Source organism: Sminthopsis crassicaudata, chromosome 6 (genome assembly GCF_048593235.1).
Source record: "Sminthopsis crassicaudata isolate SCR6 chromosome 6, ASM4859323v1, whole genome shotgun sequence".
Lineage (NCBI taxonomy): Eukaryota > Metazoa > Chordata > Mammalia > Dasyuromorphia > Dasyuridae > Sminthopsis > Sminthopsis crassicaudata.
The window spans coordinates 195,698,616-195,724,977 of record NC_133622.1 but is presented as its reverse complement, the minus strand read 5'-3'; the positions used below and the strand labels follow the sequence as shown (position 1 = coordinate 195,724,977).

Below are 26,362 nucleotides of genomic sequence, written 5' to 3'. Positions count from 1 at the left end.
CTCAGTCTGGGGAATCAAAAGAAAGAAGCTTTTCACCTACCCACCAGGATCACATCCTCACCTCATGCCCTGAACCGGAAAAAGAAGCCCGAACCGAGCTTCTTCCAATATAGTCACAGCTCATAAATTCAGAATAAGCTAGAGAAGTCTGCTATGTAGTGGAGGTGATGTCCAAACCATGAAAAAATTCAAATTGTGAAAAATTTTAAAAGACATCAAGCTTTGTTACTTTAAATTATGTTAAATGACACAATGAGCCCCTCAAATTAAATGAAGTTGAAATAAAAATCCTCCCATGCTTATTCTAAGGAATGGATTAAAATCATTAGCAATTAGCACATTGATTTGCTGAAATAGGATGTTGTGAAAATGTCTGAAAAAGGTGCGTGAAAAGGAGGTTAAACATTCACCCTTTAACTAATTTGCTTGGTTTTTTTTCCAATATGTGTACATACAAGGCAGTTAGTCTAGCAAATATCTAAATTCTGAATGGGTTGGGTCTAAACCAATATGTCAACCAATTTTAAAATAAATAAAGGGTACAACCATGTTGCATGAGCAATAAACTATCAAGATTTAGCACATAGGAACATGTTGTGTTGTACAATAAAATTTGCAACAAAATTATATTTTGAGATCTCTACTTCTTGGTAGAGTATAATAGAGTGACAGTCAATGTGTACCAGAAATTAACAGGTCTTGAAGGGGAAAAAACATTTCTGGAAGAAAAGAATAGTATAGTAAAAATATAGACAATGGATAGATATATAGATGGAGAAAGACAGAGACAGAGAGACAAAGAGACAGAGACAGAGACAGAGAAACAAAGAACGAAATAGAGAGGGAGGCGAGAGAGGGAGGGAGGGAGGGAGGGAGGGAGGGAGAGAGAGAGAGAGAGAGAGAGAGAGAGAGAGAGAGAGAGAGAGAGAGAGAGAGAGAGAGAGAGAGAGAAAGAGAGAGAGAGAGGAAGAGAGAGACATAGAGATGGAGGGAGGGAAAGGAAGAGGGAGAGAAAGAAAAAGAGGGGGGAGAGAAAAGAGAAGTGGTCAAAAAGAATCAGGAGGTTTAAGAACTAGGTGCAATAAGTATAGACAACTTTCTCTGCGGGTTTGTCTTCCAAAGGATTCCCAAAGTCGACTTCTTATATACCGCTTTAATTGACTACAGAGTACATTACATTACAAAGACAACCTGGATAATCTACAGCTTCCCTGGGTAATGACAAATAGCAGGAATTGCCCGTGGCACAGGGTATCAGGATGGGTGCCAGGGTCTGGTGAAAGAGCATGTTTTGGTTGGTAAGAGAATTTCATTGTTGTAATAGTATTTTGCCATAGGGATAGAGTCACCTAGTCATAGGCTAATAGCTTTAGAGGAAAGTGACCTTAGAGAAAATCTAGTCCAATCCCTTAAGTTTACAGATGAGGAAACTGAGCCCAGAGAAGAGAAGGGATTTATTTACTAAAGATCATATATAAGAAGCAGAGCTGAGATTCAAACTTAGTTTTTTTCTTTCTACTTTATCATTTAACCTCTAGTCATCTTCATGACATGAGACATATCACATGGGATATTTCTCTGTCATTCTATTGGACTGGAGGGAGGAGAGAGGGGTTCTATGCCCCACAAAGGTGATACTTTAAGAGACAGCAAGTTTTAGTGGAAATAACACTGATCTTGGAGTCAGAAGACCTAAGTTCAAGTTTTCTCTCTGACAACAAACAGCTCAGTAACCTTTAAAAAGTCACTTAAAGTTTCTACAGCTTAGTTTCCTGATCTTCACAATAAAGAATATTCAAACTCTGTGCTTGTCAGCAGTACTAAGTCCAATAATTCATGAGCTTTCAAATGCAATGTGAGTGTGAACAACTTTTGCCTGAAATTTTTTTAGTCTAAAAATGAGATAAAATAAGGATTTCAATCAGAGGTGATAGAAGTAAGGTGAGACTAAAGGACCTTAAAGGTCTTCCTTTAATGAGCAAGAGAGCAATTTTGGTGGTATTTGAAAGTCCAAGGCGGAGGATCCAAGGAAATCAAAATGACAGATATAAATATTATTTAAACTTATTGAACTCCATTTCTGCGTCTTAGAATCCTTGACTTCCTTTGAGACTCAGATCAAATGACATCTTCCATAACTGGCCTTTCCTGGTCTCCCCAATTTCTAGAGACTTCCTTTCTAAGTTTACCATCCAACTACTCGGAGTGTATTTTGCCTGAACCTACCAATTTCTGTTTTGTCCTTTCCCCATTATAAAGTAAGGTCTCTGAGAGCAGGGATTCACTTTCCTTTGTTTCTTTAGCACTTAGAAAGGGCTTCCTAAATGCTTGCTTGATTAACTAAGCCCATGAATCCTGAAAGACCCCAGGAGCATTGTGCATCCCTAATGATCTGGAAGGCTATTTTTTCCTATTCATTTTCATATATCTGAATCACATGACCTTTAGAGGAGCAGTTTCATAAAGGATCACTATCTCAGTCAGCTAATCAAATAGATCTTGCTTAACTGCTTGGTAATTAGATATGTAAGTTATAAGACTGATTGAATAGGAAAGTGCCATAAATATAGCATAATAATATTTTAGCAGAGTATTTATTTGACAAAAACATACTAAATATGGTACATGACATATAGTGAATGCTTAATTAAATGCTTATTGACTGACTGGCTGATTAATGTAAATTTTTTTAATAAAATGGAAAATCATAGGCTATTTACCTACCACTGCTTGAACAACCCTATCTTAAGAAGGTGAAGTGATGGAGTAGCATGAAAGGAGGTTCCTAAGTGGTAGAATTTTGGACTCTGTCATCAACACTGTTGTATTTAATATTTTTATTAGTGATTTATTTGAAGGCATACCTGACATGCTTATGAAGTGTGTGGGTTGTATTCAGCCTGATAAGACTGCTAATATATTCAATGTCAGAATTGAAATCCAAAATACCAAAATCTTAATATGTGGAAATTATGGGCTAAATATGGCAAGATAGGACTTCATAAGAATAAATATGAAGTCATGCCAAAAAAAAATCCTTGCACAAGCATAAGATGGAAGAAGTCTATCTAGGCAGTTTGTGATAAAAAGCTATTGAAATATGAATAGACTACATCAGTATTGTACCATGGTTACTTAAAAGCTAATGTAATGTTGGGCATATATTAGCTATGACAAAGGAAGAGCTAGCCCATTGGGCTCTATAATTGTGTTCAATTTAGGGAACCATGCTTTTTTAAAAATATATATAGATAAACTATATAGCAAGGCTAGAAAAGAATAGCCAGCATAGGAAACGGACATGACATATGAGAAATGGATAAAGCAAAATAGGATAATAATGATAATAGTAACAGATGGGATTTCTATAGCCATTTAAATCTACAGAGCATTTTGCCGTCATTATTTTTTTATTCCCCCAAATACCAAAGAAGATCTGAATGGAGGGAGGATACAGAATTCGGAGAAAATTATAGAGCAGCCTGCTCTGGTTGTGTAAGGAAGCTACGTGCCTGAAGAATTGGGAAAGTTATAGCTAAGAGCTAAGAGTTGATGGACTAAAGGCAAAGAGAACTCAGGATTAAATCTAGTCCCACTGTCCCACCCCTAATTTAACCCAAGGAAGTTTACATGGGATCATAAATAATAGATCTAGGACTGGAAAGAGAATCTCAGAGGTCATTCAGTCTAATTCCTTCATTTTACAGATGGGGAAATTGAGTCCCAGAGAGGTTAAGTGACTTAGCAGATAGTAGAAGGAAGACCTAGGATTTGGGCAAAAGGCCATTTATTCCAAATCCAGTATGCTTTTCACTGTAGCACAGTGCCTCTGATATTTAACCTTTGCTCAGATTGCATTAATCTCCTGTGTTTTGTGAGTCTAGAGGACCAGGGTGACAGAAAATTGAAAAAGGGTCACTTGGCTGCAATGGCTAATGTTAAAGTGCATAGAACTTGCACAAGGTATATGATAACTGTATTTTAAAATAATGATTATTTTTGTCTTTTTTTAAAATATCATAAGGATTTTATATTGCTCTCAGCTGAATCCTCCTTTATGATAAAGAAAAACAAATAAAAATAGATGACAAAATGATCTATTATACACAACATTGTATACCCATAGTCTGCCCCTAACCTGAATATTTATGTTTTTTTCCCAATAGCTAAGGTTTTTAACTATAATTAATTTTACGTTCTTCCACCTTTTTATAAAGTTTTAATTAATAATAGTGTAATCATTTTTCATGTAGTCCCTTATAAAAAATACAATTGAAGTGTAGTTTTTCCATCCAAAAAGAAGATCTAAAAGATAATGGGAAGCAAAAGCCAGGAAAAATCAGAGAATCCTGGGAACTTTTGCTCTCTCCCACACCATCTGTTGCTGCTACAATTGTTCTAGTAGTCCATTACTCAAATACCCAGGAAGAGGGCAAGATTCCAGTAGCCTTTTGAGATCTCATAAGGCCCAGTATCCAAAGAAAAAGGATACAAACAAGAGATGGCTGCATTCCAGACACAGGCTTACCTAGGAGGCTTAAGGTTTGGTGGCTTGGAAAGACATGGCATCCCCCTACAGAGTTATACCTCAAAGCTGACAACAAGCCTAGGGGACAAGGATTGCTCCTTTAGTATATCCCTGGAGTTTCAGCACAGGAATCAATTAAAAGACACATCAGAAAGAGTGAGTGGGGAAGTAAAGGTGTGCTGGAGCCAGCATGAACTGGCTTGGGAGAAGCAATTGTTAAATTTTCATTATGAGCAATTCAGAAATTGGTAAGCTGCAGATCAGGGCTTGACTTACTAGTATGTTTATTGTCCAAAGTTAAGAAAGTGTTGAAGAAAATGGCAAAAATAGTAAACTTAAAATATGCCATTTGTACTTTTTTTTTCAAAGAAGCAATTAAACATTTGTCAGTATACCTCTAAAATGGTATCTTCATCATAGCATACAAATGTTATATTTATATTTTTTCTTTATTCTGCTTTTTTCTCTGCATCCCTTAATATGTCTTCCCATGTTTCACAGAATTCCTCATTTTGTTCGAATAATATTGTTTCTTTTATAGATCACTATTTCCTTAAGCATTTCCAAATTGATGAGGGCTCACTTTATTTCCAGTATTTTTCCTACTACAAAGAGTAATGCAATGAATATTTGTGTATATATGGGTCCTTTTTTCTGTCACATATTCTGGTAGAGAAATTGGTGGATCCAAGACTGTGAATAGTTTAGTGATTCTTCTCCAAATTGTTCTCTCTAACAGTTGGAGCAATTGACAGCTCCACTAGAGGTGGATTAGAGTCTGACTTAGAACATCTCCCACAGTGCAGAAGCTATCTCATTAGTCTATAAGAATAGCATGTTGTAGGCCAGTGGGCAATGGCAAAGGAGCTTGTAGACCCGTAGGCTTGTGGGAGATGACTTCAAAGGAACTGCATTAGCAAACCTCTGTCTAGCTGAGAATGAATAAATCTTGTTGTTTCTGCTTTTCGAGCCCACCAAGCCATATTATCAAAGTATGAATATCTCACAAGGATGTCTAGTAGATTTAATTATTTTGATTATTATACTCTTCACAAGGTCAGATAACAGAGATTTAGAATCATGAAATGTCAGAGTTGAAAAGGACTTTACAATATGAAGTCAGCCTTGGAAAAGACCTTACAAAATCCAGTTCAACTCCTTATTGTGTGGAAGAGGGAAACTGAAGCCCAAAGAGTTTTCTTCCTCTTTTAAAATGAGGGATTTCAACTGGATGGTCTCAATGGTTTCTTTAGTTCTAATATGTTAAGACATTAAGACATGTTAAGACACATAAAGTGCCCTTCCAATCATTTTGTTCATACCCTACACTTATTTATCTGAGAACTTGTAACATCACTTCCTCTCTAGCAATATGAGCTCATTCAAGGGAGGGACCTTCTTACCTTTCCATTTATATCTCCAACACCTACCAAAGGGCCTGGAATTTAAAAGACGTGGAATAAATTTTTGTTGATTAATTAAGTCACACAACAAAATAGTTTCAAAGCTAAGATTATAAACCAGACATCAAGTCTGGGATTCTTTCCCTTTATGAGACTGCCTTTCAAGCTAACAGTTTTTTCTTCCAAAGCCTATTAACATTTCAGCTTTTCTTGAAGAGCTCTTTGTACTTTCCACATATAAGCTAAACAGATGGGCTCATTCACATATTATGCATTGGAAAATACAGACAGAAGCTTGAACTTAACCCACCAAATAATAGCCCAGCAGAATGAAATTTTCCTTGATTGACCTTTGGGTAAAATAATCTCTCAGTAAGTTCCTTAAAAATTGGTTAAGGAAAGAGGGCCAGTAGATAATTAAGAAAAACATAACTTTCAGAAGGCTTATCACTATGAGTTTGTATTCATTATCTACAATAGGCCAATGAGGTATACCCAGTTATCTTTAGTAAATGAAAATTACTTTGCTTCCTAATTAAATTATATTTTCTCTTTTCTTTCTGGTTATACAGCTTGTGGAATGGGAGAATTGTTTTTTCTCTGACCTTGAATGCCTGGAAAATTTAAGGAAGATTTTCTTCCCCAATAAAGAATACCACAGGCAGACATCTCAAGAAATTGTTTTACTTTTTAAGTTAGAGGAAAAAACATGGTATAGGGAACATTATAATTTATATTGATTTTGAATTAGTACAAGGTACAATTCACAATCATATTTGAATTCTCTCAGTGATTCTTTAAGAAATTGTTTTACTTTTTAAGTTAGAGGAAAAAACATGGTATAGGAAACATTATAATTTATATTGATTTTGAATTAGTACAAGGTACAATTCACAATCATATTTGAATTCTCTCAGTGATTCTTTAGGAATCGTTATTTTATTAGACTGCATTAGTAAGGAGAGGGCCTATTCCACCAAAATTAATGCACACTTGGTATATACAGAGGAGTTCTATACAGGTGAGATTCTTTCTCTGAGGGAAGTGGGGGATAGAATGTTTACCACCTGCAATCTCTTTCAAAGATAAAAGACTCAAGGGCTGCAGAAGCAGCAAATATCATGACAGTGAAGCTATTTACTGTATGACCATAATTTCTGATCATTTCAGGATATTGTGTTGTAATGAAAAGAATACTTTATTTACCAAAAGAATAATATTCACAATAATTACATAAAGGAAAATGTTAAGATCACTAAAAAGAAGCCAAATTCTAAATTAGTTAAAATGCAAAAATGGTTCCAAAAAAATGAAGGACTTCTCAGAGAGAATGTTGTACGCATTATTAATTATTAGATGAATGTGATCTATCATTTCCTAAAGCTTGGTTTTGTGGCTTTCTCAACAGGAAAATGTGGATCTTGGAGATTTGATGTTTTCCCTTTGCTATCTTCCAACTGCTGGAAGGCTGACTATCACCATAATCAAGGCCAGGAACTTAAAAGCAATGGATATAACTGGAGCATCAGGTAGGGAATTCACCAACCTGATCTTTCTACCTCTACTCCTTGTGACCTCTTTTCATTGGTCCACCCTCAAGTGACTTGGAAGATAGCCAAAACAGCCAAAATTTGGACTCATTTGTACTAATTAATTCAATTTAGAACCCCAGCTTATTCTTCAGATATATACCACTGATTCTCAAAAGAACAAGGCATTATGTAAGCTGATTGGTAAATGCAAGACCAGACCTTATGAACTAGGCAACGTTGAGATTTCTCCACAGAACCAGAGGTGGAAGGCTATGAGTACAGAATACTGCAAATAATGCCAGATATTCTCAATATATTACTTTTGGTGAATTTTCCCCTTTTTTGATTCTTTCTTATAAAAGATAGTTCTTTGGGAGACAGTGACATATTAAAAAGTGAGTAATATAAAAACAAAATACACTCAAAAAATTTAGGGAATTAAGACTACAAGTTAAAGTTCCAAAATATCAATAAAATTTTATATCTCACTGATCCCAAAACATTACTATATATTATGTGATCTCATTTCTCTCTCCAACTCTCAAAACCTATAGGTTCCTATAGGAACTACTTTGATGGTACTTCCACATATTCATGGACTATTCTGGCTAGCTATCACACAATTACATCCCTAAAAAGTATAATGGGAAGGGTTCCCATACAAGTTAGGGGATATTCATAAGCTAGGAGACTGAGGATTGGTGATCAGGAAAAAGGAATGACATTGGTTCTTGTGTGATTGTAAGGCCCTATTTATTACCTTCTAAAGTTAATCCTGGCTACTTGGGGGGAATTTGGGAACCCTAAGGAGAGGGGTTAGGAAGGAAAAGACCTAGAAGTAAAACACAAAAAGAATCGCAACTCTCCATTAAAGAAAGATCCATGAAGGTCACAGACTAGAATAGTAGTATCAGCCATTTACCCTAAAGCAGCGGCTCAAAAATGAGAAGCACAGTTTCTCTCTTAGAGGAATATACCTTATTCTTCCTTCCCAGTCTAAACTCTAAATCCCCAATGACTACTGAAAAGATAAGTCCTGGAGGAAAATTCTACCTGTATTTTTTTTCTGGAAAGGCATCTCTCTTTTACACAGTGATCAAGTAAGAGATTCTAGTTTTAGACCCAGATCTGCCATTGACAGCTAATGAACTATGTATCACTGAACAATCAATCACTCAGCACGTCTAAGTATTTACTATGTACTGAGCACTGTGCTAGGTGCTGGGGATTCAATGATTGGTATTCTTCCGATTCTCAGGGAGTTTACACTTTATCAAGAGAAAAAATGTGCACATATATAAATATATCCAGAATAAATGCAAATTAGTAGATCAGAAAAAATTTCATGTAGAAAATAAAGCAAGAGACTTGACTTCTCTGTGCCTCAATTTACCTCTCTATAAAAGGAGTACATTGGACTAGAGCAGGATTTCTTAAAATTGAATCTATGAACTTGTAGGTTTTTTTTTTACCATTTTGATAACTGTATTTCAATATAATTGATTTCCTTTGTAAACCTATATATTTCATTTAAAAGTATGATTCCACAAAGGGGTCCATAGACTTAATCAGACTGCCAAAAAAAAGTTTAAGACATAAAAGATTAGGTTGAGTCCTTGGATTATATGGGATTTAATGTCTCTTCTAGTCCTAAAGTTATAGTCTATGTTCCTTCCCAGAAAACTTAACTAGATCCAACAAAACAACCATTTTTCTGAGTCCTGTGGATTGTTACAGGCAGTACTAAGTCCTGTGACATTGATTTAAATACAGGGATGTACAGTAGGACACACCTTCTGAAAACAGCCCTGAGAGGTTCAAAACAAGTCTTCATGCCATTTAAAGTGACATCATTCCTTGAGGAAGCCACATCCAAAATCTTGCTTAAATGAATACCTTAATTGCATATTATATCCACTCAAGAAGGAAAGCCTTTTAGCTCTAAGAGCCTCCTAAGCATTTCAATAATATGAGGCTTGAATTTGGTTTTAGATACAAGAGTTCTACACATAGATAAGCACATACACATGGATGCATCACAAGATGCACATGTGACAGAGAGGTTTTTTGTGCTTTAATGTTGATTCTCATCTGCCATATGTCTTTGTGTCTTCACACAGATCCTTATGTGAAAGTCTCACTGATGTGCGAAGGCAAACGCCTGAAGAAAAGAAAAACTTCCACCAAGAGGAACACACTCAACCCTGTTTACAATGAAGCCATAGTCTTTGATGTCCCCCCAGAAAACATTGACCAAATTCACTTGTCAATAGCTGTCATGGACTATGACCGGTGAGATGCCTATAACTTGTATTTGGTGGAAATCTTCTGTGGCGTATTTTTAGATTAATGGGTTCTAGAATGACAGGCAGGCAAAAATGAGTCTGACAGACTAAGAATCGGTATGAATATGTATTTTATGATATATGAAAGAAAGGGGAAATGTAATGGAAAGTTCCAACTTTCTAGCAATTATATTAAGACTATTCTCTCCCCTTTTTTCTCAAATCTCAATCCTTGATCACCTAATCTTATTTTCCTTTATTTACTTTCTTTCATCTCTATTTACCTAAGACATCATTAGTAGACAACTCCTAGATCCTCAGCTCTAAGATCTTATGTCCTTTTTGCCTTTCTCTTTCTTTCTCAGCAAGAAATTGCCCTCAAAAGATTTGACTCATCATTATAAAACAACCCATATTTTAAATATGTAACTTGGAATTTATGTTTCCTATTTCCCTGACTTAAAAATTTTAATGCAAATTATTGCAGATCTTTAAATATGAAGTAAATCACCCAAAATATCCAATGATCAAGTAAGACTCAGTCTTGGTATCAGTATATATTAACACATAAAAATGCTGTCTTTTAAGGTAGATAGATATACATATATGTATAGCCAAAATGGTTATTAATTTTCATTTCAAATCTACAGCCTTAAAAAATAAGCAAAGAAAGCATCAAGAAATAAATCTTTTTTTAATTTTTTAAAATTAATATCCTATAGGATTTCAATATTTCCTACTCTGTGATTTTTCATTACAAATAGTCTTGGATACCAAATGTTGGCCAAAGCGGCACATGAATTGCTGACAGGTTGGTGACCCTACTATCTGGGAACACCCTTAATTGACCTAAGATTTAACCACTGGTTCTAAGTTATATACCTTAAAGTGTTGGTTTTCTAGATCAGTGATATCAAACCCAAATAGAAACAAGGACTACCAAATCATACATAAAGATTTCTATGAGTGCATATTAACTTAGGAAAATGCATGTTAACATTATCATTTTATTATATTTTTGTTTATTTTATTAAAAATTTTCCCAATTACATTTTATTCTGGTTCAGAGTCTACTCAGCCTTTGGGTCTCAGGCTTGACACTTCTGGTTTAGATTATATACAACTAGGAATAAGAGAAATGGGTAAAAATTAATTTAAAAGAAGAGAATTCCATGTAGAGAAAAGCCAATGAGAAAATAAGAAACCTGCTTTAGATTATAAAGAGGCAGACTATATGGGCTTGATTAGATTAACTTTAAAAAGCATCAAGGAAATAAAATGGTGAAATACAGAACAAGCTTCAGAAACATGAATCCTGAAACAATGATATTCTATCAACTTCTAAAAAATGGGAATTAATTAAACACTGACCAGATGGGTAGAATATTCTTTATAAAGAGAATATAGAAGTGGGAATAAGGGAAGCCCAGTTTTTCTTCTTAAACCTGGGACCTCTATTCTTAACTGACACAGATCCTGCTCTCCATAACCTTCTCTGCTTTTTCTGGAAACTGATAAGTATAGTTAAGTATAATGGGGCTGTGCAGTGATAAATTAACATTTATAAAGCCCTGGGAAGGAAAAAGAGGAAACCTTTGAATGAGAAAGTTAGGGAATAATCCTACCCCCCCCCAAAAAAAAACTAACTAAATTTGGAGTCTAACTATGGCCCTCTCCACAATTATACTTCAGTCTTTCTCTAATTCAACACATCCTTATTCCTAATGACCTGGGATCCAATTTTGAGCATAGCACTGTGTGGAGCTGACAAGCAGACAGCTGTCAAAAGTTCTGTCTAATTGCATGTAAATGATGGTTGTCATTGGATGTCAACATTTTAAGAAAAAAACATTGTGGGCCCTTTTCACAGTGTAGGTCACAATGAGATCATTGGGGTATGCCAAGTGGGCAACGAAGCAGAGCGCCTTGGACGGGATCACTGGAGTGAAATGCTGTCGTACCCTCGGAAACCCATCGCTCACTGGCACCCACTAGTTGAGGTAAGCCCCACCTCATATCTCACTGCTTAGTTTTTATATGGAGTGAATGCCGTAGTCAAAAGTGGTGTATTCTAGGGCAGAGGTCCAACTTCCCTGAGTATCTCTCCTCAGATAAAAGTTAGAAAGCATAAAAAGGAAGAGGGAGAGAGAGGAAGGGAAGGAAGAAAGAAGAAAAGGAGAAAGGGAGAAAAGTAGGAAGGTAGGTAAAGCATTTATATATATTATATATTTACATATATATTTATATATATGTATATATATAATCTCCTTTGATGATTTGTTACTACCTTTTGTTTTTTAGACCATAGTCATTTCTCAAAACCTCCATCAAACCCATCTTGTAACAAAGAAAAAGCCTTAAGCAAAATTGATAGATAGAATAACCCAAATGTATACACCTGGACCCTCCCCAAATCAAGGTTTCTTGTATTCTGAAGAATTGTTAGATGACTTAAAGCCATGGTTTATTAGCCTCATTGTTTTTCTTATCCTTCATTAAATTTGAAGGAAGTTGAACTTGTGCTCGTATCTTACAAGTTGAATTGTGTAACATCAGACAATAGGTTATTCCAACTCTGTGCCTTAATATGTATGCTTTTAGCTTAAAATTAATAGTTCTAGGATTTCTATTATGTCTATCTCCCCAGTAAATTAATGACAAGTACTATTTCATTTTTTTCTTTATATCACCAAGTTTTAACTCTATGCTTTGTACATAATAGATGACTTTAAAATATTGGTTGTTGAATTGGTTTGATATGAATATGGTATAATAGAAACATAAGTTTCACAGCAGAATGATACAGTAGGGAAAAAACAGAATTGTAGACTCAACTTTGAGGGGGAGCTCGGTGCTCTATTAGTCCTAAAGCAGGGGTTCTCAAACTATGGCCCGTGGGCCAGATGCAGCCCGTTGAGGACGTTTATGCACCCACTGGGTTATGGCAAATGGGCAGAGGGGCGGAGACAGAGGGTGAGCTTTTGTTTTTACTATAGTCTAGTCCTCCCACAGTCTGAGGGACTGGCCCCTTATTTAAAAAGTTTGAGGACCACTGCCCTAAAGCATGAATTCCCTCTTGCAGATCTGATCCTATACCTGCTTTAATATATACTATAATGTGAAGTTCACTACTTCCCAGGATATTTCTTCCCACTGATAGACAATTCTTCATTCTTCTGGTGTTTTTTTCTTCTTTTAACAAACAAAAATCTCTATCTCCATAGTTTCACTCATTTGTCTTAGAGCACTAGATTAGGAAACAGGAGAGAGCAGTGTTCTAATCTTAATTGTATATGGGCATTGGAGAAACCAAGAGTAGATTTCTAGGGAGTTCCAATATAATTTAATGGGGAAGATACTAGAATTGGAATCATGAGACCTACTTCTGAATTCTATCTCTGGCACCTATTTAACTATGTGGCTTTGAGCAAGTTATTTAGCTTTTCTGGTGATTAGTTTTTTTCATTTATAAATGGGAATAATAGTAATTGTACCCCCACTCATTGAATTATTGAAAACACAATAGAAATATGGATAATTATTAAATGTGAGTTTATAGTACTAGCTAGGATTTATATAGTCCTTTATGTTTGATAAAGTGTTTTGCATATGTTACTCATTGGATCATCACAACTCTGTGAAAAGGTGCAAATATCCCATTTTACAAATAAGGAAACTGAGGCAGGCAGAGAATTAATGCTGTCCCCAGGGTCACACAATTAATAAGTATCTGAAGCAAGATTGAACTTAAGTCTTTCTAACTCAAAATCCAGCACTATATCAATTATCTTATCTAGGTCAATATTGCAATTGTTGATTTGAGAGTTTATAAGGTCCTGCATGATATTGGGTAACTTCTCTCCAAACCCTAGGTTCTTCATGTATAAAATGAGGGGTTTAAAGATTACTGTATTCTTAGATCCTTCCAGTTCTATAGTCCCATGAAAAATTTAGTTTAATAGGAGGGGAAATTAGCCTCTAAGTGTTTGGAAATGCCCCCAGGTCCCTACCTCAGGTATTTTCAGTGTGTTCAAATTTCATTCATGAAGTTTTTAACATATAACAATTTCAAAATCTAGCTGGTGTCAAAATGCTGAGGTATGAGGGGAAATGGGTGTTGGCCACTGGGACACTTTTGGAGAATGATTTTCAAATCCTTATAATCAGAATCTTCTCAGTCTGATTAGGAAGTAATATTACATGATCAACCATATTGCCCTCCTTTCTTCATAGAATGTGGACTTGACTTGGGATTTATAACAAGTATTATTTGTCTGTTATTTTAGTTCTTCCATTGGGGTTTATAATTCTACATAGATGCAAACATTGACAGCACTTCCTAAACCCTGGGTTCCTCTCCTGCCTGATGATCTCTTTGCTCTCTATCAGCCAAGAGTAGTGGACAAGGGGCAAAATCAGATGACAGAAAAGGATGGGAAGGCTATCCATTCTGAGATGCTGAGTCCTTTCTAATGGCACTGAAACAGGGAGTTGGATGCTAAGCTAGTATTCATTTATCCTCCCTATCTAGCTAAAAGGTTTGATATTTATCCTCTAAGCAATAAGGAGACACCAAAGGTCTTTGAATGTGAAGAATCATAGGAAAATCATGCTGGGGAAAATCTGTTTATCTTCATATACTGGACACATGATCAAGAAAGAAGTAGAGATGGGAAAGATTTATATGAGAGGTTCATTCATTCAAGTGAGAAGTAGTGAGAGCCTGAATTAGTGTAGTGGAATCAAGAATGAAAAGAAGGTAGGGAATTAGAAAATAGTCAGAAAAATTGCAGTCCTTCATGATTGATGAAATTGGAATGTGATAGAAGACTCAAAACAATGTACCAAAAAATGTACTGAATAAATCCAATCTCTCAAATATCTAAGAGAATGATCACCTTCCTCATCTCTCACATCTTGAATTTGAGATTTGAGCTTGGATACCTTGGAGAATCATAGTGTTATTGACAGAGGTAGGGAAATCTGGAGTATCTGGAGGTAAAGAAGAAATGAGTTTTACTTAAGAGAGTCATGAGATTCCTTGAAGATACACAGCAGGCAGCTGGGACTCTAAAGAATTTTTTTTTAATTTGGTAGGAAGAAATGAAATTGCCTTTCCTTCTTTTTGTCATAAACTCTTGTCTAATGATAATGAGTTTGAGCAAGCAGAAAGAAAAATGTTCAAAGGAACAATGAATTAGTAAATATTTATAAATACTGGAATTATAGAAGCTTAGCCTTCCAGATTCAGGACAGTTCTCAGAGGTTATCTAGTCTAACTTAGGCAGCAATCTCTTCTATAACATTCCCAATAAGTGATCACTCTGCCTCCACTGAATCAGCCCATTCCATTTTTGGACAACTTTAAAAACTTCCGTTTCAGAATCCAAACAGCAGAATTATTTCCTTAATTGTTCTGGACACCCTGCTATTTTAAATAAACTCTAAGATTCTGTTAGGTTTTTTAGCTTTCATTTAACACTAACAGACATTGAGATTGCAGAACTGATCTTTCCAGGTCTTTTTCATATAAAGTGCTATCTATTCATACTTCCCTATCTTGTATTTGACATTTGATTATTTTTAGCCTACATTGGACTTCACATCTGTCCTTATCGAGTTTCATCTTATTATATGTGGCCCATCATTCTAGCTCTCAAGCTTTCTTTGCATCCCAAGACTGTCATCCAACACATTAATCATCCCTTCCAGCAAATCTGTAGATTGGTTGAGTATCCCATCTCTGACTTCATCCACATGATTAATAAAATTGCTAAAAAGGATAGAATCAAAGACAGATATTCTGAGGCACTATACTAGAAATATTTCTCTGAGTTGATACCAATCTATTAATAATCACCTTTTGGGTACAATCATTCAAACTCCTGAATGTACCAAACTATATTGCTCACATCTCTCCACATTGTCCAAAGGAAATCATGAGAAGCCCAGAATTTTCCTCAATGAAATATAAATATGCTGTGTCTATAATATTGTGTTGACCTAGCAACATAGATACCCCATCAATAAAGGAAAGAAAGTTAGTCTGACACATTTTTTCCTTGATGAGCCCATGCTGGTTTTTAGAGATTGCCATTTTCTTAAGTGGTCACAACGCTCTTTTTAATAATAGATTCTGATATTTTGTCAAGAACTTCTGTCTTGAAAAATTCACTCCCCCTTTCTGTACCGAAATTACTGCTATGCTCATCTAATGTCTTCCCCCACTTAGTTGTGGAATAACAAAGAAAGGGAAAAAAAAGATTTAAATGGTATCAGGACTTCTGTGGCAGGAAAAAAAAAATGCCTTAAAGCTTTGATGAATATTGATCAGATGCTGAAAAGGATCTAATTCAACACGCTCTAATTTCTCACTAGATTTACATTACAGCAACAATTTTGCAAAAGATTAATAACTATAGTTGTCTGATTTGAGGAGACAGAGAGAAGAATAGATGCCTATGAATGGATGTACTTAGTTTGGAGGCATGTGTCATGAAAGGGATGCATTTGCTTTTGAAGAATGGATACTTGTTTGTTTTCTGGAGGAAACAGCTTGTTCAGGAATTCTCTGATACCTTCCAATAATATTACACATTACTATAGCACTAGTTGGCTGCAAAGTATTCTAAAATTTGCTGAAAGCTTTCAGGTCTCAGAAGCACAAAGAAAATCTCTTGAGGAAAAAACATTTGGAGTATTTGATATAATTATTTAAAATTCATTTTGGAGTAGGTAGTGGAAAATCCATTGTTACAATCCATTGTTTTGATGTTTGCTACTTATAGAGGGAACGGTAGCCAAAATTCAAATTTTTCTTGGAAAACATCCTTCCTTTGTGTTTTAAATTTTATAGACATATTCAAACTAACATGATTAACTGGTTCTGTGAAAACATAAGACAAAACAATTTTATAGGTAGTTAGAACAATGGTTTTGAATTGAATGCTAATCAGCATGATATTTGATCTCAGGGAAGTGAATATTAATCCAAAAATCCAATTTAAAGGGTATTTATTAAGCACCTACTATGTGGTGAGTACTGTGCTAGGTGCTGGGGATACAACAAATTTCTAAAATCCCCTTGTTTCGGGGAACTTACATTCTAACACAGTTATATGACATATAAATATGTCAGGATATTTATGATTATCTGAAGAAAAGAAGATATGACTCAGGAAAGGCTTTCTATGAAAGATAGCACAGGTTATTAACTTTGAAGGAAGCCAGGGATTCTAAAATGCAGAAGCAAAAAGGAAGTATATTCTAGGATCAAGTGACAGTCTGTGCAAAGATACCAAAATGAGAAATAGACTGCCAAGTTTGGGGAGCACAACCTGTCGAGTTTGATTGGAATGCTAGTGCAAAATCTGCTGTCTCTGAGGATCCTCTCAAATTACTATTTTTTGAGCTTCTCTAGCTCTCAGATGAATGGCAATTTAAAAGTATGGCCCATTTCTTGGATTTCCTCTTCTTCCTTCGCCCTCTAAGCTTAGAAGTAGCCCAATTCGTTCTTTATTATCTGATATATTTCTCAAGTGAATGGCTAAATGACATCACAATGAAGTGTTGTGAGTTATGGTATCAGAGATACATATCCCCTAAGTGTGTAGCCTAAGAGTTAGCTGAAGACCTGAAAAGCATAAAATATAGAATTAAGAATACACCTTAATGGATATCTTCAACATAAAGAAGATCCAACTCACTTCCAGCTGATCAATGATGGACAGAACAGCTACACCCAGAGAAGGAACACTGGGAAGTGAATGTAAATTGTTAGCACTACTATCTATCTACCCAGGTTACTTATACCTTCGGAATCTAATACTTAATGTGCAACAAGAAAATTGGATTTACACACATATATTGTATCTAGGTTATACTGTAACACATGTAAAATGTATGGGATTGCCTGTCATCTAGGGGAGGGAGAAGAGGGAGGGAGGGGAAAATCTGGAAAAATGAATACAAGGGATAATGTTATAAAAAAAATTACTCATGCATATATACTGTCAAAAATGTATAATTATAAAATTAATTTTAAAAAAGACTACATCTTAAGAGTTCCTTGTGTCTGTGACATGGAACACCTTGCAATATCCTGGCATAGAAGACCTTCCCAGAGAGAAATAGAGATTGGAGGAACAGAAGTGTAGACACATGAGGAAAGCTACCTATTAAACACTAAGACCCCAGACCCACATTGCCCTGCTACTAAAGTTCTTACCCATCTCTTTTACTCTATCTCCTTTCAACTCACACAATTCTTCACCTTTAGTATAAAGGATCGACCATAAATCTTGAGTCAGAATGATATTTATTCTCTCTGTTTTTATCTGTTACCTATAAGCATCTTCAGCAAGGGGCTGAGACTGGTACTTCCCATTAGAGTTACTAAAAGTAACTTTTGCCTTCTTGTATCCATAGATCAACTGTCCTTCCTCTATGAGGCAGGTAACAAATAGAAATATTTAGTTATAATGTAGTAATGATATTTTGTGAAACAACATATGAGCCAGCTTTATATGGGATATCCTTGTTTTTTTTTTTAATAAATAAAAGTCAGATGAAGGTGCAAACTTGGATTTATTCAATTTTTATAGGAAAACCACAACATGGCAGCATTTAGAAATAACAGTTGTGTTGAAGGAAAGAAAATACACATCTAAACATGAAGCCTGAATATTTCTCTAAAGAACAGAAGGTTTTCATTCACAGTAACTGTTATAGAGCATTCATATTCATGGCATCTTAATAAAATGTTTGACTGAGATTTATGAAAAATATTGACATGTGTTATCAATCCACATCTTCAGGAAAAAGTACTTTTTATACAGTGGGTTACAAAAGCCCTTCCAGTTGGGAGCAGATATAATCCATGTTCTCTGAAAGGACCATGGTCTCCCCATAGACTGAAAGCCTGAGAAGACAATGGTGGTGAAAAGATCCTGACGGAACATTCTGAAAGGAGAACCTCAGAAAAGTACATGGCAGGTTCTCAGGAGCCTTCCCTAAGGAGGGAAAGAACAGGAAGGGAAAACAAAAGTGGTCCCCAAATGTGTTCTCACACAGGCAGGCTTAGCCTTACATTTTCCCCACAAAGAAAAAGCATCACTGCGGGAGCTAGAAGGTTTTATTGAGTTATAGTGCTTAGTAGTTTTTGTTTTCTGTCACACAAATATTCATTGCCAAAAGGCATATAGGAAAACCTGCGTCATTTTGGAATGGTTTCATATTTAATGATATTTAAACGTGATGATACTACACTTTATCATTTTTTAATTTGGTAACTAATCCTGGATTATCTATTTTTTCTCTTGGGTCTATTTCTGAATACATGGGAGTTGGGGCTCTTTCTCATAAGGGATTCCATTCTGAGTGAAAATTAATACACGAATCATTGGCAATGGTGATGACAGAGGGTGTTATTTTATGTTTCTTCATTTCAGTATTCTACAAAAATCCTATTTTGGTGCTTTATTGTGATATGTAAAGAACCATAGGTTCTTGAAAGCTATATAAGAAGATAGCAAAATTTGTCAAGTTCTGCCAAACTTAAAAGTTTCAAATATGGTCCAGGCCACATATTATGTCCATGCCCAAGGATCAGTGGAGAGTCTTGTCTCTTTGTATTTGGATACTATGTGATCAGCTCATTGTTCATATGGATCCATGAAACAGATAAAAATCTCAGGATGACTCCTCTTTTGCCCCATTGCCTTTTCACAGTGGATAACAGTGAGGAATAATAAAGAGAAAAGGGATTTTTATTTTACTTTTTTTCAGTTTAAATGCATTTGTTTTATTTCTCCCTCTCATTTCCTTTATCCAATTGAAAAAAAATTTTAAACCTTTGTTTAAAAAATGTTTATAGTCAAGAAAAACAAATTCCTACATAACCATGTCAAGAAATGCATGTCTCAATGTGTGCCTTAAGTCTATCTCTCCTCTTTCAATAAAAGTGAGTAAAATATTTTATCATTGGTCCTCTAAAATCATAGTTGGGCATGGTATTAATCAGAATACTTAAGTCTTTAAATTTGTCATCATATAAATATTTTCCTGGTTCTCCATTTAACTCTGAATCAGTTCATTCAAGTTTTCCCAAGATCCTCTGAAGTCATCCCTTCCATCATTTCTTATGTCACAATACAATCCATTATATTCATATAACACAATTTACTCAGATATTCCTGCTTTATGGATACCCCATTTAGTTTCTAGTTCATTGCCACAAGAAAAAGAAGTGCTATGAAAATTTTTGAGATGGGATATTAAAAATTACACAGTTTTTGTAAAACCTGAGCACACTAATTTTAACTTTTAATATTCTAAATGTAAAATCTGGAAAACACTCTGGTCAAAAGACCATTGATTCTAGAGTTAGAAGGTCTCTCAAGGGTAAATCTCATTCCTGATATAGGCTAACTGTGTGACTTTGGGAAAGTCAACTCCCCTCCCCAGGATCTCATTTCCTTATCTGTAAAATAAGAGGATTGGTCTAGATAATTTCTGAAATCTCTTCCAGCTTTGCATCTGTGGTGTTTGTCTAACAGTCAATGAGTAATATGCTTCTGGAAGAAACCATATCAATATTGACATAGAACCTTATAAATAAATACTGAAGATAATACAAAAATTGTAACTATATGTTGTTATCCAGTTATTTCAGTCATATATGACTCTTCATGACCCCATTTGGGATTTTCTTGTCAAAGATACTGGAATAGTTTGCCATTTCCTTTCCTAGCTCTCATTAAAGCTTTGAAAATTTAGGCAATCCTTGCCCAGGATCACATAACTGCTGAGTATCTAAGGCCAAATTTGAACTCAAGAAGATTTGAATTCAAAAGTTTTCTGAGTTAGGTGCAGCACTCTATCCACTGCACTACTTAGCTTCTCTATAACTATATAGAAGTTACAATTAGCATATGAATGCAACTGTCAGTTCTCTTCAGATAAAGTTGTTGACAGGCTTTGTGGAGGGTTTTGTTTTCATCTAAGACAAAAAATAATCATTTCCATTGAAGCTTAGATCATCTTGCCTTGCAACGCTTTGTTATGACTATAAACAGGAGACTGTCGTTAAGTTAAAGCTTATCTACCAACAAATTCTACTACATTTAAGGTCTGTGGATTGCTCAAAAAAATATTAGATGAACAAAACAGTCTTTAATGTATTTCATCAAAATGTTTCCTACAAACATGAGAATGTTATATCATATTCCTTGATAAATTCAATTATATATATGTGTGTGTATGTATGTATTATGTATATATCTATATGTATGTGTTAAAGAATTCTCTAGTTAGCAATATTACATGTGACATAAAACAGGGAAACATGGGCTCCCCAGAAAATAATCATCACTATTATGAATGGAATAGAAAATAATTAGTGAAACACTATGTAATGAGCACTGGTCTCCCTGTATGAAAATATGAATAGAAAATAAAACATTCCCTGTTTTCCATTTGGGAAAGATGACATATAACATTCCTCTACAAATTAGTGTATCATCTTTGAGAGTTATTGTGACCAAAGAATTTATCACTCATTAGCAAGGTTGGGGATGAGCTATTCATTTGTTATTCTCTGTGCTTGTTACATGAATGACCTTCTAGCTTCTCTGAAAACCAAACTCATTTCCAGGATGTTTTATCTTATACCATTTGTTATACAGAATTACTTACTGTGATATTTTGCAGGCTGATTACATTTACTATGAGTTCTCCACTGGATTTCAAGTCTCTCACAATTTTGATTCTTTGAGGATTGCATTTTCCATGTTTTGAGTTCATCCTATTCAATTTCATTCAACTAAATTCAATCAAACTAATTTTATTCATGAGTCAAGTACTATGCTAGGTGCTAGATGTATGAAAACAAAAGCAAAAACGTTCTTGTTCATGGCATCATGGATAGAATGATGCTGTTTAAAATATTCCTTTGGTATGCATAAGAGAGCAACTTGGGATCCTTGAAAGTGCTGAACAATTTCCCAAATGCAGAATATGAAAGAAAACAATATTCCTCTAATACCCACATTGATATCCAATCAATATACCCAATTGGAGTTGATTAACTTTGCATCATTCAAGTTTATCGTCTTGTTAAGAGAACTTCTAGAAGCAAATGGACAAAGGATACTTTTGCCCAAACTATGACCAGTAGTTGGATAAGCATCCACCTCATATGTTAAGAAAGGAAGACAGAGAGACAGACTAAAGAAAGCTTGCCAATGAATTGGACTGGTCTTATATGAGGGATTTATGAGAGGGAGTAGACAAGAATATTATAGGAAAAGAAAGAATTGCGACCTATCCTTATCATAAGATCATAGACTCGCTGAAGGACAGAAGCATAAATCAGCAAATAATTGTAACTCAAATTTGTGTGTGTGTGTGCACGCACACAAATGCATGTGTGTATATGCATGTTTGGAGTTTGTGGTTAATGACTCTATAATTCATGGTTCTAGTCAGCATGGCTATATAAGGCATTTTTACATGAGTATGTGTATTAGACAAGATAATCATAGCTATATTACTCACATAGCACTTTAAGATTTGCAGAGTACTTTACAAATATTCTCTCATGTGGCCTTACCACAATCCTCAGCACAACCAAAGGTAGATGCTATTAATATTCTCTCATGTGGCCTTACCACAATCCTCAGCACAACCAAAGGTAGATGCTAGGTCTTTCAATTTAAGGATAATTATTCACATTAAGCCTGAGGGAGCATATCGATACTAAAACTGGAAGAGTATTTAGGACTTAAATTAAAGAGTTTGGGTTTGGGCGAAACTTGGCACGGCTTACAAATCATTCATCAATTACTTGGAATCAGCCTGACCTTCTTGTACTCAGTGTACTGTGCAGTATATTCAGATATGTTTGGAATTGAGAGGTAATTGTCATAAATAATAGCTATGAGGGGAAAAACATAAAAGTTTAAAGGAAAAGGAGAACTATATAATTATTCCTTGCAATTACTGAATAAATTGGTTTTATATGTGTAATACACACACACAAACACACACACACATATATATAAATATATATATATTATATATACACATCTATTGCTTATTGTTGTTACAGTCACACTGAGGACTGCTCAAAGGTCACTTGAGAAACTAGTGTTTTTCCAGAGAAAAATATTTTAGTTGAAATCCTGAAAAAAAATTGCAGGGGTTATTTATCTTTGTATTTTGGACATAAGGAGCCAAATGATCAGGAAATCTAATGGGAGACTGTCTGGAATCTGATTTGAAAAGGTAAATTATCAGAAGGGTATGTCTAGTTTGATTTCGGACAAATTTATTAGCCTCTAATGTGGAAAGATATATGATGAGTATAAGTAGACTTCAATTTATGATCAGCAATGACTTTCATGAAAGAAATCTAATAAAAGGCATAAAGTAGAATAAAACCAATGAACACATAAAACACAGAAACAATAACATGTCTGATAAGAAATATAGGTAGGACCAGTCATGTGGCCAGAGTAAGGGGTCACAGATGGACAGCTTGAGTAAAGGCAGAATAGTATATCAAATAATATGTTAGGCTTGGAACTAAAACGATGTGGATTCAAATTTTAACTTACTATCTTCATGACTATATATATGACTTTGAATGTCATTTTAGTCTCTCTGGGTCTTAATTTTCCCACAAGTAAAATGATTGTTTGGACTAAATCCTGTATTTCCATGATAGGTATATACAAAGTATTATGCTAGGCACTAGGAATGGAAAACAGAAAAAGTATGTAAGGATAGAATATTGTTCTTGCTTTCAAGAAATTTATATCCAAATAGACAGCATGAGACTATACACAAATAATCATAACACAAAGAAGAATGTTATGAATTCAAAGAAAAGATCTAGATAGAATGCAATGAGAAATTTGAGCTGGCTCCAGCTGAGTAAATCAAAAAAAAAGTTTTATAAAGGAAGTAGCAATTAAGTTAGGTCTTGAAGGATGATTGGAATATCAAGGTAAATATGGGAAAGGCTAACAAAGTGAGCTATTCCCTTTGAATCTACCTAGAGAAGTGGCCAGGAACTAGCCAGGAATTGGACTGAGGCAGGGAAGAAAAGTTCATGGTGCTAAGATATCCATTTATGAAGGTTTAGAAACAGTAGAAGTATCATGTAGAATAAGAAGTCCAGGTACCAAAACTGTAAGCACAAAATATAATAGAAACAGAAGCTTAAAGCAAAAGGCATTAGTTATGTCTATTTCTGAGCAGCACAGGAGGCAAAATGAAGTCCTTATAGAGATCCAAAAACAATAAAAAATAATAATAACTAAGATTTTATAGAATTTAGGTTTGTAAAATACTTTGCAAATATTCTATCATTTGATCCTTATGGCAACTCTATGAAGTAGCTGCTATTATTATTTCAATTTTATAGATGAAGAACCTGAGGCTAGGAAAGGTTACATGTCTAGTAAACCTAGTTAGTAAGTGTCTGAAGTCAGAATCAAATGCAAGTTTCCTTACTCAAAACATTCTATCTATTCTACCACTTAGTTGCATAAATACAGTCCAAGATTAAGCTATAGTTCAAAAAATCAAAGCATCTTAAGGATTGTCATATGGAAGAATAATTAGACTTATGCTTTTGGGCCCAAGAGCGCAAAATTGTGAGCAATAGGTAGAATTTTCAGGAAGGCATATTTCAATTCCATACAAAGAAGTGCTTGCTAATAATTAGAATCATAAAATGAGTAAAATGAGCTATCTCCAGAAGTTTCAGGTTCACCACCACTAGGAGTTTCTAGATTCAATGTTCACTTGTTAGAAATTTAGTAGAGATTTTTGTCAAGATACTGATTAGACTATATAAGCTCTAAGATGCCTTCCAACTCTTAGATTTTATGACTTAATTATCTCTCAGATCCCATCCAGATATGTGTGTGTTTTCTATGTTCCAAGAAAGGGTATGATATAAACTGAATCTGGAAAAGTTCTAGCATATAATACAATGTAACCCCTTAATAAATGTTGATTGATTGGTTGATTAAAACGGGTCTCTTTAGTGCCTGGTTGGAATGGAGCTCCAGCTTTTCCAACATGGAAGTCTTAGATAATGCTGATATTTTACTTAGAAGGATAGTTTGACTAAATGCCAAGTCATACCAAGAAGACCTATCCAAAATAAAGACAGTGGACTGAATGCAGTATTGGTAGTATTCTCTCATCAGTAAGCTCCATGAAGCATTTCAGGAAAGTAGGAACCAAGAGCTCAAGCATAGAAGGAAGAAAGTATATATATATATATATATATATATATATCACCTTGGAGAGAGTAACTAGCAAACCTGAGAACAAGGATCCTCTCAGATAGCTGTATAATCTATAAGCATTATGAGTTTTGCCTATGAGAGTAATAAGTTTGTCACTGTTGTGGAGATACGTGGAAAATGTAGTAGCCTACAGAAAGTGACTCTGACCCATATAGATTCCACTGTTCACAAAGATTGCTTTGTTAAAATTCAAAAACAAATTAAAATCAATCATCAAATATTAAGCCTTTCCACACTTATCACTATGATTATTATGACTGTCATTATGATTAAGCATTATAAGGGTTAGGGATACAAAGGCAAAAATTAAATAGTCTCTGCCCTAAAGAAGCTTACATTCTAATGTAAGAGATAGCATGTACATATATACATGTGTATATACACAAAATGAATGAAAGGTAGTTTGGGAAGGGAGTTCAATAGCTGCTGGATATCATGAAAGGTTTCAAGTAGAAGGTGGCGCTTGAGCAGGGGGATAAAAGAAACCATAAATTTCCAAGAGGCAAAAGTGAGGAAGAAGTGCATTTCAGATATGAGAGATAGCCAGTGGAAAGGCACCTATTTAAAACAGCAATTAGATCAATGTCGTTGGATGAAAAAAGGGAACAATATGTAAGAAATAACTAAGTAGCTATTAAAACATCAGAGAACATAGGAATAAATGGAGTTTTCCATAAAATGATAAGTAGCAACTACCCCATCAGCTAGCATCATATGTAATGGGAACAAACTAGAAGTATTCCCAATAAGATCAGGGATGAAACAAGGCTCCCTACTATCACTATTACTATTTGATATTATATTAGAAATGTTAGCTTTAGCAATATGAGAAAAAAAGTAATGAGAAAACAAAACTATCACTCTTTGCAGATGATGTGATGCTGTGCTTAGAGAATCCTAGAGCATCAACTAAAGAACTACTAGAAATCATTAACTTTAGCAAAGTTGCAAGATACAAAGTAAATAAGCATAAATCATTGGCATTTCTATGTTACTAACAAAGTCCAGGAGCAACTGATAGAAAGAGAAATTCCATTTAAAATAACTGAAGGTCACAAAAAAAAAATATATATATATATATATATTTGGGAGTCTAACTACCAAGACAAAACCAAGAACTATATGAAGACAATTACAAAATACTTTCCACACAAATAAAGTTAGATCTAAACATTGGAAGAATATCAAGTGCTCATGGGTAGTCTGAGCTAATGTAATAAAAATTACAATTCTGCTTAAATTAATCTACTTATTCAGTGTCATACCAAACTACCAAGAAATTACTTTCTAG

The 26,362-nt window shown here is 34.7% G+C and overlaps 1 protein-coding gene across 2 annotated transcripts in view; it reads left to right on the top strand.

Moving 5' to 3' along the window:
- The window catches only part of SYT9 (synaptotagmin 9), a 197,866-nt gene that overhangs the window by 127,778 nt on the left and 43,726 nt on the right, over positions 1 to 26,362 (top strand). Inside the window, exons 4-6 of one of the 2 annotated variants that reach the window (XR_012483168.1) lie at positions 7,340 to 7,460; positions 9,584 to 9,755; positions 11,624 to 11,748. Coding sequence is in view for 1 of the 2 variants with exons in the window: in XM_074273231.1 (XP_074129332.1) it covers positions 7,340 to 7,460; positions 9,584 to 9,755; positions 11,619 to 11,748 (423 nt within the window). In the remaining variant the exon portion in view is untranslated. Of the gene's footprint in view, positions 1 to 7,339; positions 7,461 to 9,583; positions 9,756 to 11,618; positions 11,749 to 26,362 lie in introns of both variants that reach the window. The other variant, XM_074273231.1, reaches the window with a different exon arrangement.